This window comes from Apaloderma vittatum, unplaced genomic scaffold, assembly GCF_000703405.1.
Source record: "Apaloderma vittatum isolate BGI_N311 unplaced genomic scaffold, ASM70340v1 scaffold17379, whole genome shotgun sequence".
In the NCBI taxonomy this organism is placed as follows: domain Eukaryota; kingdom Metazoa; phylum Chordata; class Aves; order Trogoniformes; family Trogonidae; genus Apaloderma; species Apaloderma vittatum.
The window spans coordinates 29,265-48,390 of NW_009735971.1; the positions used below are offsets into that span (position 1 = coordinate 29,265).

The window sequence follows — 19,126 nt, forward strand, 5'->3', positions numbered from 1 at the left end:
ACAGATGGCTGTATCATGAGATTAGAGAGTTGAAAGTAGTCTCCCTAGTCTACTCCCTTGTGTTCTACCTCCACAACTTGTCACTATATTTCGTAACTTGGTAAATTACAGATGATCAATCTCCTAGCTGGCTAAGTCACTCACTTTTTCTTAGTGTTAGATGAGGGCTCCACATGGTGTCTTTTCTCCGGTTATACAATGAGCTTACTGTGCCCTTGGAAGTCCCAAGTCATCCCTGGAGGGAATGCTTCTGCACACAGGCAGAAAATCTATCCTTTCCAGAGGTCCAGATGTGCAGGAGGCTGTGCATCACACGAGGTGCAGGACACAGGTCTCTCCCGGGAACTATAAAAAGCAGGGCTGTACAGCAGGTGGTAGAGCAAAGCACATCAGCTGCCTCTGCTGCCACCCTTCTCTGGACTGGTCCTTCACCACATGACTAACTGGAGACAGATTGCATGCCTGTGCACAATACCAAAACCATAAAATAAACTCTATGTGCCCTCATCACGTTACAAATGAATGTAACATTTTTTTTTTCCAAGTAGAAAATGCTATACTAAGTGCTTTGAGTGCAGAGCTAATTTGTCATAATGCACCTTCTATGCAATAGCCATACAGTCACATTAGAGCAAAGTAAGCATAGACACATAAAAACTGAATAAACAGCAGGCAAATCAACTTACGCTATTTGGCTTCAGGCAAAAATTAAAGCAAGCCATGCTGAAAACTTGTAAACTTTTACGCTGGCATGTCACCTGTCTTTGAAGACTGAAAAGCCCAACAGCACTGGTTGCAGAAGCTTTTCAGTTTAATATTGGAAAAAATGCATGCAACCAAAATTCTATGTGTCATCTACAATGGTTCAACTTTCCTTCAATGTGAAGAAGGCAATGGAGAGGTGAAAAAGTGGCATTTGCAACATGACTATAATACAGAGAAGAGCAAAATAACAGGATTTTGAAAGTTATTCTAGCTAAATATCTTTTCTCTGTGCACGTGATCATACACTTGTGGAAGGTAAATACATCGCCCTGGCAGGCCAGTATTAAGAATTATGGTTCTAATCTGCCTTCAGCATCATGTGTGCCGCTCCCAGAGAAGTCAATGGGAGATGGGCATGGTAAGGCAGAATTCACCATATATTCTTATTCAAACCAAATTCTGATTTATTTCTCTTGTACTGTGATTTTGAAACATTGAAAGCAGACACTTTTCGTCAAGAAACAGTGCTGCTTTCAAATAACTGCATTTATCCCAAAATGACATGCTGCATAAACATAAGGAATGCTTTGGAATATTAATTCAGCTTTTTGGTTTTGAAAATGATCCCACCAGTCCTTTCAGTATAGGGACTGGAGAAGTTCTTTTGAAGATAACATTTATTATGCACATCAAAATGCTTCAATGCAAACAGGACAGGCAAGATAATACATTTTAAAAGCTTTCTTGTTTTCCTTTTTTTTCCCTTTCTGTCAAACAGGAACCTTCTATATTACTTTTCATTATTATTTTTTCTTGCTTCTCCTAAGCTTGGAGCTATTTATGGAAATTACAGTATTCATGTATGGTAGCTTCAGTCAAAGATATCAGGACTGGCATGAGAGGAAAATTTCGACTGAAAGCTTGTTATTCACATCATTCTCTTCTCAGCTTGGCAAAGTTGAAGGTTAACGTCATCTGTTCTACACATTTCAAATTAGTCACAGAACTTTTCTTGGTGGTTCAGTGCCTGGTCATCCAGTCAGAGGAACAGTAATCCATATGGAAAAATTAGCTCAATGCTACTAGACTGGTGGTTAATACTTGAGCCTTAGTTAGGAATGTTCGCAGCATCTTGGGACTCTTTTCTTCCTTGATCAATTTCTTAAAATAGGATTCTTCATCAGAGGCTGAAAAGAGGAGGACTGTACTGAAGTATATTTTTTTTCCATCACTAAGTCTTTTTTTTTTTTAGGAAAAAGATACACATATTTTAAATGTTCCATGCAAAAATAAAATAAAATAAAAAATTACACAATTTGGTTAGGAGTTACATTCTGAATTCCTGTATAGTAGTTTGGTTGGTTTGCATCCTGGAATGATAATCTTCAACAGGAGATTTGTTAAGACATACTTAATGCATAAATGCTGATACACACTGCTGGAAATCTAGTAACTAACTGCAGTTTTCTGTAAGAAAATGTCTTGACACTTTCCTTTGGAAAATTTTCAAGTCTGTATTACATTACAAAAATTATTGCTTGACAACACGTACAGAATATTCCTTCCCATTTCAAACACAGCTTATTCTAAAGGGTTAAAATGTCTTGTCTAAATGAAGCATGTGAAAAGGGCAGTGAACTGAGATGTAAAATCTTAAAAGCGGTCAGGTAAAGGTCACCCTTTGCCGGTTGGCTTTGACAAACATCAGCTTAAAAGGGCATGTCTGACTTCAGAGGGAATATTGTTAAATATTTTGTTTAAAATACAGATTTGTAAGAAACAATGTTTTTTAAAAGCTACGTATTAAAAATGTAAATGAATGAAGCAATTGCATTATCCTTTGCAACCACTCTTTAAAAACATCAGCAACACTGGAAAATAAACCCCCACATCTATTTAGATTGTATTAAAATGCAAATTGTATTGAAATACTGAATAAACACATTAATATGTTCAAATATATCTACTAAATTCATGTTTTTGTGCACAATTAGAAGTAGATAATCCAGTTCTGATTGGCTGACTGAACTATACTAAGAATTTTAGCTCTTGCTAATGTCAATTTTGAATTTACAGTGTATCAACAAAAAGGTACACTGGCATTACAGACATCTCTGTTCAATTCTGTCATTTAGAGGTTTCAGGTTTTATTTCCGCTTTCTTGTGAGTCAGTATTTATCAATTAGAGGTTGAAAGATTTCACTTATATTTCTGAAACTTGCTTTAGTAAAAAACAGAAAAGGCTAAATAAAGGAAAAAAAATTAGCCTAACTCAATTTTAAAAACCTGATTTCAAGTGAATCATTGTATTAAATGCATACCAGAAAGACTCTGTATAGATATGACAGTCAAGATAATTAAGATCTATGGCTCTCATCCTCCCACTCACCTAGGAACTGGCAGACTAAATTAGACCATAACTAGAAATGAGATTGACACACACCAGTATAAGCATTAAAAAAAGAAACACCTTACCAAAATGGTAGTGACTACTACTGTTCTATTCTCAATGGCTGCAGTGTCATTTCCAAGTGTAGGCTCATGCTGAATCAAAACTAATTTATCCATGTCATTCCAGTAACCAACCTGCAAAACAAAATGTATATAATTTACAGTAGAAAAGCTACATTCTGATTAATTATTAATATAAATGGTTTTAAGAACAACTGAATGATCCAAAGATAATTTTGTACCACAGGAAGTGCTGTTACTCTCATGGGCAGATGGACGGTGGTACGTATCCATTGTGTTGGGTATGTACCACCCAGCACAACTGCTGCACGGAGTCAGGCCCAGTATTGTGGCCACTCAGCTGTTCCTGAATGATCTGAGCTACTTACTTTGACCAGGGGCACAAGTTAAATCCCATTTTCAACAGTGTGAAGCCTTCCTGGGGCATTAACGAGATATAAGAACTTTTGCACTCCACAAGAAAATTTTCATTCACTAATCTTCCAGATCTTCTGGTCTTAGATGGAGGACTGAAAGACATCTGGACGAGAGCTTGGCAATTCAATGGCTGATCTCAGTTCCCCGCTCCACCATGGGCCTCCCAGGAGACCCCAGCCCAGGGACTTACATCAGGCTTGTTCCACTTAACTGCTGGAAGTGACCTTTAGTAACTGTTACTAAAGATTTCTTTACACTCATTGGACAGATAGGCAACACCAGTGACTCAGCTCTTGCAGGATAAGCACCTCTCCTAAAAAGAGCTTGGTTTCCCTACTCACTCTAAAGCATAGTGTGAGTAACTTCACTCTAAAAGAATCTCTGGTAAGTGTCTACAGGGAGGTGAAAAAATCAGGTTTTCCTCTCCCTGGCTGCATTTAGGCTGCCACAATCCCTCCCAGAGCAGCCTTAAGATGAAACAGCTGCCTTTGTTCATTGCTGGTGACAAAATACTCTAGAGCTAGGTTTGCATCACTTCTTCTTGTATTCCTATGGAGAAAAAAAAAATTAAAAGTGGTATGCCTGAAATCAGAAGCCTTCCCTTACATACAGACTTGCAGTGCACACTTCTGGTTCTCAGTACAGCCTGCAGCTGTGCCCTGTGTATTGCCAGTGATGCTGCTGGGCACAAGACATGAGCAAACCTCCTCTCCTGTGAGGGTCCTGGGATGCAGTTGGCATGCTGCAGATGGGATAAAGGTCTGAGAAAAGGAGATTACTCTTCAAACTTTCATTGATGCTTTTGGGTGCTGCTCAACAAACACTTAAAACTCCCCACATACTGCCACAATATCTCCACAGCCTATGACTGTGTTTTAGGATGTCCAAAATAAGATACAAGACCTAAAGTACTTCATTGTTTTTATAAACCCTGTCTTATAACACAGTGTCAAAGGTGAGACCTTTTACTTACTTACAGCTCTTTTACTTTATGGCACCCCAACGTGGCATACAAGCTTTAGCAGAGACCTTCGTTTCTCCAGGAGAAAGTATAAGCATGAGCCTTTCTGCACACCAATCCCTGGTAGCAACTATAAACATCAGGCATTATCACTTCCAGTTGCAGACACTGTCTGCAAAAATGTGTGGTTAAGTTAAGTCTAACTCCACCTTCCCACCAGTCCTTTCAGCACGCTAAACACAGGTCCCTCAGCTGAAGTTGCTCTCTCATATCTAACCTGTGGCTCACTAAAAAACCCCCACCCTCTCTTCTGCCCTTCTGGGCACTCTTTTCTGGAAATAAATCGTTATTTTCTGTGGATCCTCTGACAAGTTTGCTGGTAATGGTTCAGTGCTTGTTCCCAGTGCTGACAGCACTCAGCTCCATGTCAAACATACAACATGAACATTTAGGTGAACCTCATGAGGTACAAGGCCAGGTGTAAGGTCCTAACATGGATTGGGGCAATCCCTGTGGATGAAGGGATTGTGACCAGTCCTGCCAAGAAGGACCTGGTGGTACTGGTGGGTGAAAAGCTGGACATGAGCCAGCAGTGTGTGCTTGCAGCTAGAAAGCCAACTGCATCCTTGTCTACATCAAAAGAAGTGTGTCCAGCAGGTCGATGGAGGTGATCTCTTGTGAGATCCCAGCTGCAGTACCACATTCAGCTCTGGAGCCCTCAACACAAGCAGGACATGGACCTGTTGGAGTGAGTCCAGAGAAGGGCCACAAAAATGATCAGAGGGCTGCAACACCTCTGTTATGAGGACAGGCTGAGAGGGTTGGAGTTGTACAGTCTGGAGAAAAGAAGGTTCTCAGGAGGCATTACTGTGGCTTTTCGATACTTAAACATGGCCTACAAGAAAGATGAGGACTTTTTTTTAGCAGGGTCTGTTGTGATAAGACAAACGGTACTGATTTTAAATTAAAAGAGGGTAGATTTAGACTATATATAAGGAAGAATCTTTTTATGATGAGGGTAGCAAAACACCAGAACAGGTTGCCCAGAGGGGTGGTAGAAGCCCCATTGCTGGAGGCATGCAAAGTCAGGCCTGATGGGGCTCTGAGCAACCTGATCTAAAGATGTCCCTGCTCACTGCAGGGGATTGGCCTAGATGATCTTTAACGGGCCCTTCCAACCCAAAGCTTTCTATGATTCTAACACAAACACTTCAGTAGAACAGTGCTCTAATTCCACCCAAAGGAACTCTCCAGGCTGCTGAGAACCTAATGAATTAAGAGACGGATCTTTTTTTTTTTCCCCAGGAAAGCTACAGGCAGCAATAGTGATTTTTCAAAGTTCCTATCAAAGAGATGCAATTCAAGCTGGCACAGCTCCCTTTTCAGAAGCACCTGGGGACCAGTCAGCAGCAACTCCCCCTGTCCTCCTTCCTTGATTAATTAGGAGTTCATGAAACCAAGAGCTAGGAGAGAGGAACGCCTTGTCCATCTTATCAGAAGAGAAAACGGAAAGCAGGCTCCAGACAGAGCTCAGATGTGACTGTCAGTGCCAAAGGACAGACTGTGACGAGGACAAAAAGGCTGCAGTATGATGGAAACTGTCTAAATGATCAGTTATGCAGCCAATACTATTTCTAATATTATTGTAGAATGCAAACTAAAATTCATCATCACATAGGATTTAGCCTCCATGAAGTGGAGAAACATCATGTTCAGATCAATGCAGTGATGTGATGTGAGAGTCTAGAAGTGCAGGGGAGTGCTTTTGGTTCCTGGTTTCATACGCAATAAAGAATCTTCTACATTCTTAAAACAGCCAACCTTCCTCTTGATTTTTTTATTTACTTTTTCATTAATTTCTGAAAAAAAGTTATGGAAAGGCAAGCCATTTTAGCAGTGCGCAGACACATTCACTATAGAGAATTGCAAATACATGAAGTAATTCAACATCAGTAAATCAGTAGGACTGTATAAGAGTGACTTTTTTTCTATATTGATGAAGCACATAAGCACAAACACTTCCCATGCACAACTTCTGGTATATTTAGGTGAAATGTTCCTTTTCTCTCTGCAATTTCTACTACAGCACAGGAGCCTTGATTTAGATGTCTGCAGCTAACAGGAATCCAACATTGACGATACAGTGGAGGGGGAGGTTTTCCTCCTAGTAGGATGCACAGTTAACAAATATTCATTTTCATTCAGACAAACATAGTCACAGATACAACTGATAACTGAAAATGTCAAGCTCTTGTCAAAACCTGTGACCAGCTGAAGGCAGAATATGTGCACCAAAACTCAGCAATTTGGGAAGCTCATTATAAAAGTGAATGATTGTTTTTCAATGTGAAAATCCTCACTGCTAGCAAGTTCAGAAGGAAAGCAGAAAATGAATCGTGTACTGTGTTATAAAACTAAGTACCATATGAAAATGCAGACAGAGATAAAGGAGATTTTTAAAGAATGGCAGGCATTTTTAAAAGGAATTTTAGTCATGTGCATCAGTGTGAGCTTTCATGTGTGTATCTCAAATCTGCACTAAAGTAACTCTGGGATTAGATTACTGAATAAATGTATAAACTGTATAATGACACTTGTATAAGGATATAGATTGATGATCACTGTGAGAACACTAAATAACAATATGTTTTCTTATAAATACCTTAAATCCCCAAGGTAAAAAACTCCTCAAAGGATAGGATTGATTCAGCTGTTAAAGTACATCTTCTTCTATTTGGAATACAGCTGGACTTTATGACATTTGCATCCACTTATACAGAGGCTACAGGGGCTGAATTTTTCTTTAGTAAACACTATTGCAAAAATATCTGCCTCAAAATAAGTTTGACACCACAGTTTGACATTAGAATGAATAGTGTCATTTCTCAAGGTCTATGTGCCTTGTAGCAACCATTGAAGTGCGGAAACCCACAGGTCACCGGGGGCAATAGAATACTGAAAATTTTTGATAAGCAATTTTCATGTTAGTTGCACAAGTCAGAATTTAGGAGCTAAATCAGATCTTAGACTGTCTTATGCATGTACATATACACATATATATGGTATATGCCTTTTTTATTTTTTCTTTTTTATTAAAAAAAGGAAAATAAAATCTTGGTGACATGATGAATGGTGAATGACAGAATCACAGAATGACTGAGGTAGGAAGGGACCTCTGGAGGTCATCTGTTCCAACCCTCCTGCTCAACCTAGAGCCAGTTGCCCAGGACCATGTCTGGATGGCTTTTGAATACCTCCAAGGATGTAGCCTCCACAACCTCCCTAGACAACCTGTGTCAGCGCTTGTTAACCCTCACAGAATAAGTGTTTCCTGATACTCAAGGGAAACACCTTGTGTGTCAGTTTGTGCCCATTTCCTCTAGTCCTGTGCCTGGGCACCACTGAAAAGAGCCTGCATCAATATTCTTTGCACCCTCCCTTCAGGTACTTGTACACATTGATAAGATCCCTCTAGTATCTTCTCCAGGCTGAACAGTCTCAGCTCTCTCAGCCTTTCCTTACAGAGACATGCTCCAGTCCCTTAATCATATTTGTGGCCCTTCACTGGACTCTCTCCATCATGTGCTGAGGGACATGGTTTAGTGGGTTCATAGGGCTAGGACAAAGGTTGGACTCCATGATCTTGAAGGTCTCTTCCAACCAAAACTGTTCTATGATCCTATGTCCATATCTCTCTTGTACTGAGAAGCTGAGAAATGGTCACAGCACTCCAGATGTGGCCTCATCAGTGCTGAGTAGAGGGGAAGGATCACCTTCATCGACTTGCTGCCAATACTTTTGTCTACCGCCACCCAGGATAACCATTAGCTGCCTCTGCTAGAAGAGCATATTACGGACTCATGTTCTACTTGGTGTCCTCAGAGCCCTTTCTGCCAACTCGTTTTCCAGCTGAGTAGCTCTCAGCATTGATTCCTGGGCGTGTTCCTTTCCAGATGAATGACTTTGCATTGGCCTTTGTCGAACTTCATCAGGTTCATGTTGCCCATTTTTTCAGCCTTTCAAGGTCCCTCTGTATGGCAGCGCTATGCCCTGGCATATCTGCCACTCCCCCCAGTTTGGAAAACTTGCTAGTAGAACACTCTGTCTCAGATCCAGACCATTAATGAAGATGTTAAATGGGTCCCGGTTTTGAGACCTGGCGCACACCATTAGTTCCCGGCCTCCAATTCAGATCACTGATTAGTACCCTCTGAGCCTGGCTCTTCATCCAGATTTAAACTCGCCTCACTACTTATCTAGCCTATACATATTTAGCTTCTCTAGAAGGATCTTACAGGACACAGCGTGAAAGGCCTTAGTGAAGTTTAGGTAGACAATATTTACTGTTCTCCCCTCATGTATCAGACTGGTCACTTTATTCTACAGGTTTATCAAGTTGATCAAGCATGACTTCCCCTTGGTGAAGTCAGCTGACTACTCACAAGTCCCGCTGACTACTCACAATGATTTTCTTGCTCTTAATGTTCTTGGAAATGGTTTGCAAGAATAGCTGCTCCACCACCTTACCAGGAATAAAGGTGCAGTTCCCTGGGTTCTTCTTCTAGCCCTTCCTGAGGACAGTAGTGACATTTACTTTCCTCCAGTATTTAGGCACTTCCCCCAGTAACTATGATCAATCAAAGATTACTGAAAGGCCTTGCAAGGACATCTGCCAGTTCCCTTAGCATTTGTGGATACATCCCATATGGGCCCATGGACTTATGTATGTGCAGTTTGCTTAAATATTCCATGACCTCATCCTCTTCCACCAATGGTACATGTTCTTTGCCCCAGACTTTCTTCCTTGTCTTTGCAACCTGGGATTCATAGAATCATAGAATGGCCTAGACTGGAAGGGACCTTAGAGATCATTTTAATCCAGCCTCACTGTCGCCAGGGATGCCACCTGTCGAGTAGATCAGGCAACACATGGGGACCAAGTGGGAATCGAACCCGTGACCTTGGCATTCTCAGCGCCACGCTCAACTGACTGAGCTAACCGGCCCCCTGAAGGCTGGTCTAAGACAAAGAAGGCATTCAGTACCTCCGACTTTTCCATGCCCTGTGTACTCAAGGCTTTTGTCTCATTGAGCAAAGGGCCTACATCTTCCTTAGTCTTCCTTTTGTCACCTGTGTACATACAGAAGTCCTTCTTGTTGTCTTTGATATCTCTGGTCAGATTCAATTCCATTTGGGCTTCAGCTTTCCTAACTTCATTCCCTGGATGCTCTTAGGTTACCCATCCTTCCTCTCACCCTCTGTATGCTTCTTTTTTGTGTTTCAGTTTGGCTGAGGGCTCTTTGTTCATCCATGTAGGCCTCCTGGCATTTTTATCTGACTTCTTACTCATTGGAATGGAACTCACTTGAGCTTGGAGATGACTCTTGAATATTAAGCAGCTTTCTTAGGCCTCTTTTTCCTCCAGGGCCTTACTCCTTATATTCCAAGCAGATCTTTGAGGAGGCCAAAGTCTGCTTGCCTCAAGTGTAATCTTGCTTTTCACTCTCTTCCTTGCCTCCTGAGCTACACCATCTCACACTCACTGACCTTCATGTCCCGTTCCCAACAAGCCTCTTCTTGTTGGTGAGTAGTAGGTCCAGCACTGAAACTTTCCTCACTGGCTCCTCTATCCCTTGCGGGAGTATGGTGTTGTCAATGGACTCCAGGAAACCCTTGGATTGCTTATGTCTGTGCTGTCTCACCAGTAGACATTGGGTGCTCGCAGTCGCTCATGATGACCAGGTCTGTGAATATGAAGCTGCTCCTATCTGTCTGTAGAGGACCTGATCTGTTCGTTCTTCCTGATCAAATGGCATATAGCAGACACCCACTATAATGTCATCTTGACCTGTCCTCTCTTTAATCCTAACCCATAAACTCTCAGATGGCTTCTTATCCATCCCCAGGCAGAGCTCCATGTACTCCAGCTGCTTTCTTATGTAAAGGGGAACACTGCTCTCATCTTCTCTGCGTGCCCTTCCTAAAAAGCGTGGATCCTTCCAGTGCAATTTTCTAGTCACAGCAGCCATCATCCCACTATATCTCCATGACCCGTCTCCTCACACCTTTTCCCTTCACCTGCAGCTTTTCTATGTGTTCTGCGGACAAGAACCAAGTAAGAAACACTGCATAAATGAAACTATTATGAGCATTGGCTATTGTTTCCCATTTTACTGAACTATGGAAGTCTGCCTTTGACTAGCTGTGCCATTTTGTGATGCTCTGTTCACATCCTTAAAGCTGTGGGCAACAAAAATCACTTTCCTAAAGATTAGATGCATGTATTACTCTGACTGGAAAGGCTAGTCCTGAAAAGATATTGCTGAGTGACTCATAAGTCATGTTATGTAGGACAGGAGAAGATATTGAAAGTGAAGGCCTCTTAGTTCAATTAAGTATAGCCATTTCTCACGTTATTATATAGGATTTGTCAGGCTGGAGAACAGAATTGGTCGAATGATCACATATAAAATGCTACGTAATACATGAGAAATATATTCTTGTGAGTGGCCAGATCTGTCAAAGCTGTTACGACTTGATATATCAAAGCCAGGTAATGGCTTAAGAGTGGCAGAGAGGCATGCCTGAGAAGCTAAGAAAAGTACCTTGAGCCTTTAGCAGAATACAAACATAACTCCTATATTGGCAGCCACCCTCCCATAAAATTGTAGGCAAGAAAAGAGGGTGAGGACATCCCTGCAACTTTGCCAGCCAGACATGTCTCCCAAAATAGGTGACAAATGTTGAAACAGAAACAACAGGTCATGTTCAACAGCTTGCTGCCAAGCAAATTCCCTAATGAGTTACTGAAGTTGTGGCCTAATTAACCACATCTTTTCCACCTTTGCTTCCTTCCTTTACAATTCAGAATTGGGGACTGAAAGTAATTTGCAAGACTGAAATCTTTGGTCAAGATACAAGAAATATCTACTATTCAGAGTTCTGACCATTTTCCATCAGCCAGAAACTTAGCAACATGTCATCCAGCTGGTTTTTATTAGTATGTGTGACTGCCTGATATCCTACCACTCCAAAATACACACTTGTTTTTGTGTTCCTCAATTTGTTGCACTCAATAACAGTATTTAGTAGAAAATGCAGCTTAAATCTGCTTCCAGCAGAAATACTACCCAATTTATTATTTTTTTAAACCACGCAAGTCCAGTTTAATATAAGTTTGCTTAACCACTACATCATACATAGCTCATTTATATGATATCAGGATAGTCAACATTGTCAGCTTATACCTTCCGAGGGCCCGTGTTCTTCAGCTCAAAGACATCCATGGTGTAGTTCACTCTGCGACCATAGTGGTCAAACTGAACATTTCCTGTCAATCCTTGTATTCGAACCTGCAAATAGAAGAATAAGCATCATGAAGATACAGCCTTATATTCTTTGTTCCAAATGTCACAGAGCAGTGAGAGTTACCCTGGGTATGTCCTTAGGTTCCTATAACAACACTACTCAAGAATAGACTGGCATTATAAAGCAAAAAAGTTGGCTACTTTCCCTTTGTATTCCTTTTTCCTGTCCAAGCTCAAAATAGGCTTAGATATGTCAGCCTCTAAGGGCTAACAAAGACACACAATGGACTTTCTCCTCTTGCATGCCGTGCAGCTCAACACTTTCCAGCTGCGGGTCCTAAGGAGATGTATGTTTTTACCATTCTCATAACTATTGCAGAATATTTTGTATTAAATGAAATAAAGCCAAAGGATGTTTGGCCTCAGCTCATGTATCTTTTTAGCTTACACACTGGTGGATTAAATGTATAATTTGAGCTTATATTGCTCATCAAGGTAAACTAGACAACCACTTTGTCCCCAGCAAAGCAATTTACTATCATCACAGAAGATGAGTGACATGCATAGGGGTTGCAGGAGCATTTTCAAAACTTCAGAGAGAAGGACAGATGCAAAGCTGCAAGATTAAGTAGTTTTTCACCACCTGTGTCTCATCTGAGACCAGAGTTCTTTATTTTTTCTTTCAGTATTTTACTGACTCACCAAAGGATACCCAGACTGTGGTCCTCATTCCAAAGAAGCCATGGCAATATTGCTGCTGGCTTTGATTGTATCAGGATCTGGCCATGCAAACCACTTTGGCCAGATTTGAAGGTTCAGTCTGTCTGTTCTAACAGAAGCTTGATTCTGTGCTTCTCACAATTGTTACAGACCTGTGCATCTTCAGGGAGTAAATGAAGCATACAAACTGCTTTATTTCTATCCCTAAGAGTCAGGACGTGGATTTAAGCCACTTACTCCTTCCCTCCATCCATTTCTATCTCTGCTGATTTTTCTCCAGGACTGAAACCCTGGCTTCCAGGCACAGAGCTGACAGCTCTGTCAGCAGTCACTTCTCCTCAGCAGTTTCTTCTGAGTGGGGCCTGCTCATTTGCAATTATTTAAATTCTACTGCTAGATTTTTATTTTCTTACTGTCCCATTCAAAGGAAAGGCTAAATCATCTTGACAGAGATCTGGAACTTTCTAGGCATCCATATTCATCAGGAATTCAAAATCCTGACATCAGAGAACAAGAGCTCTGAGTTATTTTTTCTTAAAGAAAAAAATACTACCTATGTGATTTCCCTGGGAGAAATCTTATTCAAGATAGAAACATATTTGATGGATTAGATTGTGTAGCTACACCTTTTTCCTTCAATGACAATATCTGTACGCCCAGGTTACATGCAGAAGAAACAGATGAGGTCACCAGTTCAGCAGAGGAAGTCTCAACTATCATAATAGAGTTAATAGTAGTTTCAGATATTAGTGGTTCCTCTCTGCCTTCATTTCAAGTGATAAACCAGAACAAACAGAACAGTCCTAGCTGTTTCCAAATGGCAACTAAAAAATAAATTTCTCCTCTCCCATTACAGTCATAGTGTATAATAGCTTTCAGATTACATAGGGTACAGTTTATATCTAATATTCACAAAGTTCACTAGAATAAAACCTACTCTTACCTGTTTTAATGTCCTCTCCATATCAATTCCTTGACCCCATGGGGCTGCAGGATTAGCAAGACAATCACCAGCATTTCCTCTCCTTGAAATATCAATTTTCTGTCTTCTAAGATTACGGAAAGTTTCAGCCATCACAAGTACTCCATCATATGTTAATGCAGATGTATACTAAATAGATGGACAAACACACCACTTTAGAGTTAGCAGGTCTACAAAAATCAGCCGTAATATATAATTTCTAGTTTGCTTCATTATGCAACAGTTTCTACACCTTCACTTAGGAAAAAACTCTGCTCAGAAACAGGAGCAGTTTTGTCTAAGGAATAAATACAGGACTGAGAAGAGTACATTTCAATAGTTCCAGCTTTAAAATTGTGTTTCTTAAGGGTTGAGAAATTTGCCTCTGAAAAATTATTAAAAGAAACAAATTAAACTGGAGACATTCAACTCTTGAATTATTTTCTGGTTGTCTTCCACCTGCCCAATTTATGAAGTAACTCACTGAGAAACAGTAAACCACTAAGAAAACTTAACTGAAAAACTGCATGGCTATTGAGCAGACATCCAGGCTCTTGGAACTGTAAAGCATGTTCAAGGGTACATTCTTCCCGTTAGAAAACCAGTGTTGGCTCTCTGGATGACAAAACTGAAAGTTTTGTGCTTCTGCACTAGCTACTGTAACTGCTTTAGCTTGAGAACATGTCAGGTGAAATCTGTAGAGCAAGTCTTCAGCAAGTGTGAGCTTGGAGCCACATAAACAAAGGGGCATTTTCTCAGTATGGTTCTCTAATGAACATAATGCACCAGGAGAAGTTGTTCACATGCCCAGGACTGCTATTGATATGCCCTGTAACTTCCAAAATCTAAAATGACTTATTCAAGCCTAATTATTTTCCTTCACTCTGTCTCGCATAATATAAGCTCTTTGGGAGATGAATTGTCTTTACAATCACAAATTTTTTGGTTAACCATAGGTAAATTATGTGCGATTAGGATTAATCATGCTGACTTCTCAGTAGGAGTCAGTGCAATCCTGTTCATGTGGCAAGGCTAAATTGTTCCTGTCACCAGTACTTGGGGATATCTGCATTCCACAGCCCACAGCATTCTTGCTGTGTTTTTGGGTTTTGTTGTTTGGGTTTTTTTCCCCCTTCGGAACATTATTTTCCTGAATATTGACAGAATATGGCTATGCTTTTTAGTGTCCACGTTGATACTTTCTCTAGGCTTTGCTAACCTGCAACATTCCCAGTCAAGGGAGGGCTGATTACTTAGTGCCCAAGGAGCCCAGTTTCGGCTAGGTCTGATATGCATTAGTACCTATAACAACAGACTCTGATGAAGTCACATTTATAGCTTTGCTGTGACTTGCCTGCCAAGAAAATTATAGGTGAGAGAAATATTTTGTTATCCATCCATGAGGGATTAGGAAGGGAGAAAACTGGGATGTAATTTCACTGTAAGATCGTGCCTGAAAGTGAGTACTACACCAGGTTGTGAGGTGGATAGCATTCCTAGAGGAAAATCCAAATGAATATCTAAGGGTAGTAAACTTACTATTGTGGTTATATCTCACATTAGAATTCAGCTGTCAGGAAAGCTCTGCAGTCTAAGTGAATCTAGATAATTACGCTAATTTATGTAAAATTGGTTGAAGTTAAGTTGTCAGTTAAGCATTTGACCTTTAATTCCTGTCAGTGAAGGTCTGAAGCTGGAGAATAAGTGACAAAAGGCATCAAAGTACATCAGCGAAATCTGTTGCAATTTGTATTTCTATCATACAGTCATAATGACAGACATAATTAGTTGCCAGTAACAGTAAGATCAACTTCTCCTCTGACTAAATATTAAGGTCTTCATTCATTTATTCAACACTGTTAAACAGAAATTAGAACATCTGAGTGATATCTCTGGTAGTGTCATACCTTTGGTGGGGTCTCAGATCCTGGGTACTCTCTTTGGTCTAACTTCTTCCAGCGCTGCATCAGCTTAGTTACCATTGGGGTACTGAAATCAACTAGCTGAAATCCAGTCACGTTGGCTCCTCCATGCATAAATCTCTCCAGAGAAATATCTTTGAAACCCTAGAAAATCAATTTAGGATTTTGTTTGTCCTTACATCCCACTGTGGGTCCAATCTGTTCTAGGTCAGCAAGGCAGTATAAAGAATGTACAGCACCAGGTTTCCATTAGAAGCCAAGACTTAAAACCAGAGAATAATGTTGGATATTTCTTAATAATTTCCATTTGTGTAATAAAGAATGAAATAAATCCAAGAAATAAATTTCCCACATTATTGCTAGGGTGGTCTTGACAGCTAAGCAACACATTGCAGGGAATGACAGACAGTTTTTGAAGAAATGCCTTTGGCGAATCAACAGAGAAGTGCCTGCAGAATATTAAAGCCTTAATCTGATTTCCATCAAAGTTGGTGGATTTGAATGAGCATTGCACTAGTGCTTTAAATGACATATCCCTGTTCCTCTGTATGTTTGCAATACTAACACTATTCTGTAAATGTATTTATTCCAGGGTTCACTGTTTAGGTTGAAGATAATGAGATAATATAATAGACATAATGTCAGAATAACACTTTTGTGAAATAGGATGGTGGTAGCTCTCAGATCTGCTATACATGGAAAGCCTAGAGTGACCCTCAACATTGAAAGAAAAAATAAAGTACATAGGTACATATACTTCCCAACTTATTAGTTTCTCAGGCCAATCTGTTCAGCACATACAAAGACAAATTCTTTAGCAAAATTTGTCTTTAGAGGCATAACTGAACTTCAAGAAACTGTGTAACGCAAACTGCTAAAGCAAGCTAAGAAGTAATCATGAATCCTTCTTCTCCTCGTTGCTATGTTTGATGGTAGCTAAAAGAGGTATAATATTGTTACTTTCTTAAATTCCTCTGACTGCCATTTATCAGTGCAAATAGAAGTATACTATCACAACTTAAAAAATGAAGATTCAGGAAAAAAAAAGTAGGTTACTGATCCAATATCCTAGGGGAAAAAAACTGTGAAGACAGGGATTTGATTTATGTCCTAAAGGATTCTGACAGTAAATCTAAAAGTTGATGCATAAGGAAGTCCTATTACCAACATTTCTGAACAGCCAGTAGTGACATGTGTCCCCGCTGAAGCAGCTGAGTAGATTTTTCTGTCCTCACTGTACATCCCACTAGCAGTTCACTGCAACATCTAGTTTGTTGCTTACAGTGACTATTTTGCATGGGACAAGTTTCTTGAGGAACTATAAATTTGTAATGCTGAAAATCTAATTTATAAGACCTAAGAAAATAGACATGTCTCATTTCAAATGCCTGAGGACTTAAAAGTAATCTGAAGTGATTTTAACTTAAGGTACTAGTACAGAAAAGTACAATAAAATATTTCATCTCAACTAAAAATCTTTGAGGGATAAAAAAAATAAAACAATTTAAAGCATGCATTAGACTTTGTTCTATATTCACTGTGCTTTGCCAGGCAGGTATTTTGGCTTAAAGAATAGGTTATTTTAATAATAAAATATTACATTTACTCTTTCTTTGCCCTTTTCTGAACATTATCTGTGTGACTGTGCAGTTTAGATTTAAAGTACTGAACTAGTAATTTGACTGGAAATAGCTGATCTTAAAGCAAACTGAATGTTCCCTGGAGACATAGAAAAGCTACGTTGAGAACTGTTATGTTACTAATATTAAAAAGATGAGTCAAAAATCATAGTGTAGTTCTGTAAATTCTAATTAAGCCACGAGGTACATTTAGTAGTCCTTTATGCTACATTGATTTTGGTAAAATTTAAGAGGGTACCATTGTGCCTTTCTGGTCTAGATAGCTGTAACAACAAAACCAAGTTCTTTTATGCACCATAAAGATTGTATTACGTGCAACCACATATTAATGACAAATGGTTAACACTGTGTGAAGTGCTATAGCTTCAAAGTAAAACTGAGTGTTTCACTTACCGAGCAGGGGTATAGTTCTAGAAAAGTATCTTACCAGGTTGGCAACAATATAATGGTATCCTTTAACGTGCTTTCCCACGCTCACAATCTATGGGAGAGACATAAGAAAGAAAAAAACTATGTCATATTGTTTTCTCCAGAAAAAGATATAGCCAAATAGATATAAACCCTGAAACATATAACATCAGTAATATGATCTTGAGAGTCTTTCTCCGATAAGGCAGTTGTAACTTTCCGGATGCTTAATCATGGGATAAAGTTAAAATGAAAGTGAGTAAAGTAATGAACTTGCAATCCGAGTATTTTCTGTATGATTGAAAATATTACTGTTTCATACTATTTTATAAAACAGAGCAATTATCTATGGGATACAAATTCAGAAGGAGGACGTCACACATTAGCTGTAAAGTCTGCTTGCTGATCTACTTTTTCATTTTAAATAGGTGCAGAATTTATGAATCAAAATGGGCTTTCATTTCCTGGGATCAAAGATGTTTGTCCTTGAGGTGGTCAAGTACTATGAGTATTATCTAGCTCTTAGTAATACGCTGAAGACTTTGGGAATGGGCATAAATGAGGACCAAGCAAGAATGGACAGTGAGGCTGCCCTTGAATGTTTAACCAAAATATAACATTAAGTGATGCAAAAAGGGAACAATCATGATGTTCAGCCGCTACAGTCCTGATATGGCAGGGTTTAGACAAAAACCATGTCAACCTGCACCTTTTGTCAATATTATTGCCCTTTCTAAGATGGAATGCCTCTTATTTAACAAGCTGAAAATCACAAATAAGGACAGAATATTTTGTTGGTAAAAATGGTGTTAATAGTTTCACTACAAATTAAAGCTTTTTTTTACAAAAGAAACAAACAATAATACCTAATATCACATTTTAGAGAGGAGAGATAAGTTGCTGAAGGACTAAATAATTTGGCCAAAGACACCCAAAGATTCAATATCTAAATCTGGGTTAAGACTTGGAAATGCCTGATTCCTGGCTTTATTGCTCCAGGAAGTCAATTTGCTTCTACAACACAGTGAAAGTAAAAATCAAAGGGATGTGGCATAAGTGTCTTTTCAGAACTCCTTTAATTTCATTATTTTAAATTACTAATGTAAATAAATGATTCATCTGTTATCCTTTTGTTCTTCTTGCTTCCCAGCCTCTATTTCATATTTATAGACTGTAGCTAAAATGATCATATTTAAAAAGCAACTCCCCAGAAGACACTGCCCCCCATGACCAGGTTTTCATCCTTCATATACATGAATTTCTGATTTTGGACTCTATCAAACTCTGATTAAGATCAGTTTCTAAATGCCATTGCTAAGATTTCATTGGGGGGCAACAGAGAGCATAAGGGAGAAAACACACTCTTCCCTATCACCAACAGATGTGAGGAGGGTGCTGTTAATCCATTTTTTTTTGCATCAAAGATTCAAACCCTTGCTGGTTCAATGACTTCAACAGGGATGTGGTCCCTGACACCAGTAATGCTTTTATATTTGTAATCCTTCAGCAATACATGATAATGAAAATATGTTTGCCTCCTCATTATAGGGAAACTGATACAGATTAAAACCTCTCATTTTTAAATAACTACAGTATCACAATTTGAATGTAAG

The 19,126-nt window shown here is 39.4% G+C and overlaps 1 protein-coding gene across 1 annotated transcript in view; it reads right to left on the minus strand.

The window, feature by feature from the left end:
* Positions 1 to 18,275, minus strand: part of LOC104268275 (glutamate receptor 4) — a gene marked incomplete at its 5' end in the record, with an annotated part of 37,700 nt that extends 19,425 nt beyond the window's left edge. Inside the window, 6 exons of the mRNA XM_009876805.1 lie at positions 3,181 to 3,291; positions 11,803 to 11,907; positions 13,526 to 13,693; positions 15,451 to 15,609; positions 17,533 to 17,586; positions 18,242 to 18,275. Coding sequence (XP_009875107.1) covers positions 3,181 to 3,291; positions 11,803 to 11,907; positions 13,526 to 13,693; positions 15,451 to 15,609; positions 17,533 to 17,586; positions 18,242 to 18,275 — 631 coding nt within the window. The remainder of the gene's footprint in view (positions 1 to 3,180; positions 3,292 to 11,802; positions 11,908 to 13,525; positions 13,694 to 15,450; positions 15,610 to 17,532; positions 17,587 to 18,241) is intronic.
* Between the last annotated feature and the right edge of the window lie 851 nt (positions 18,276 to 19,126).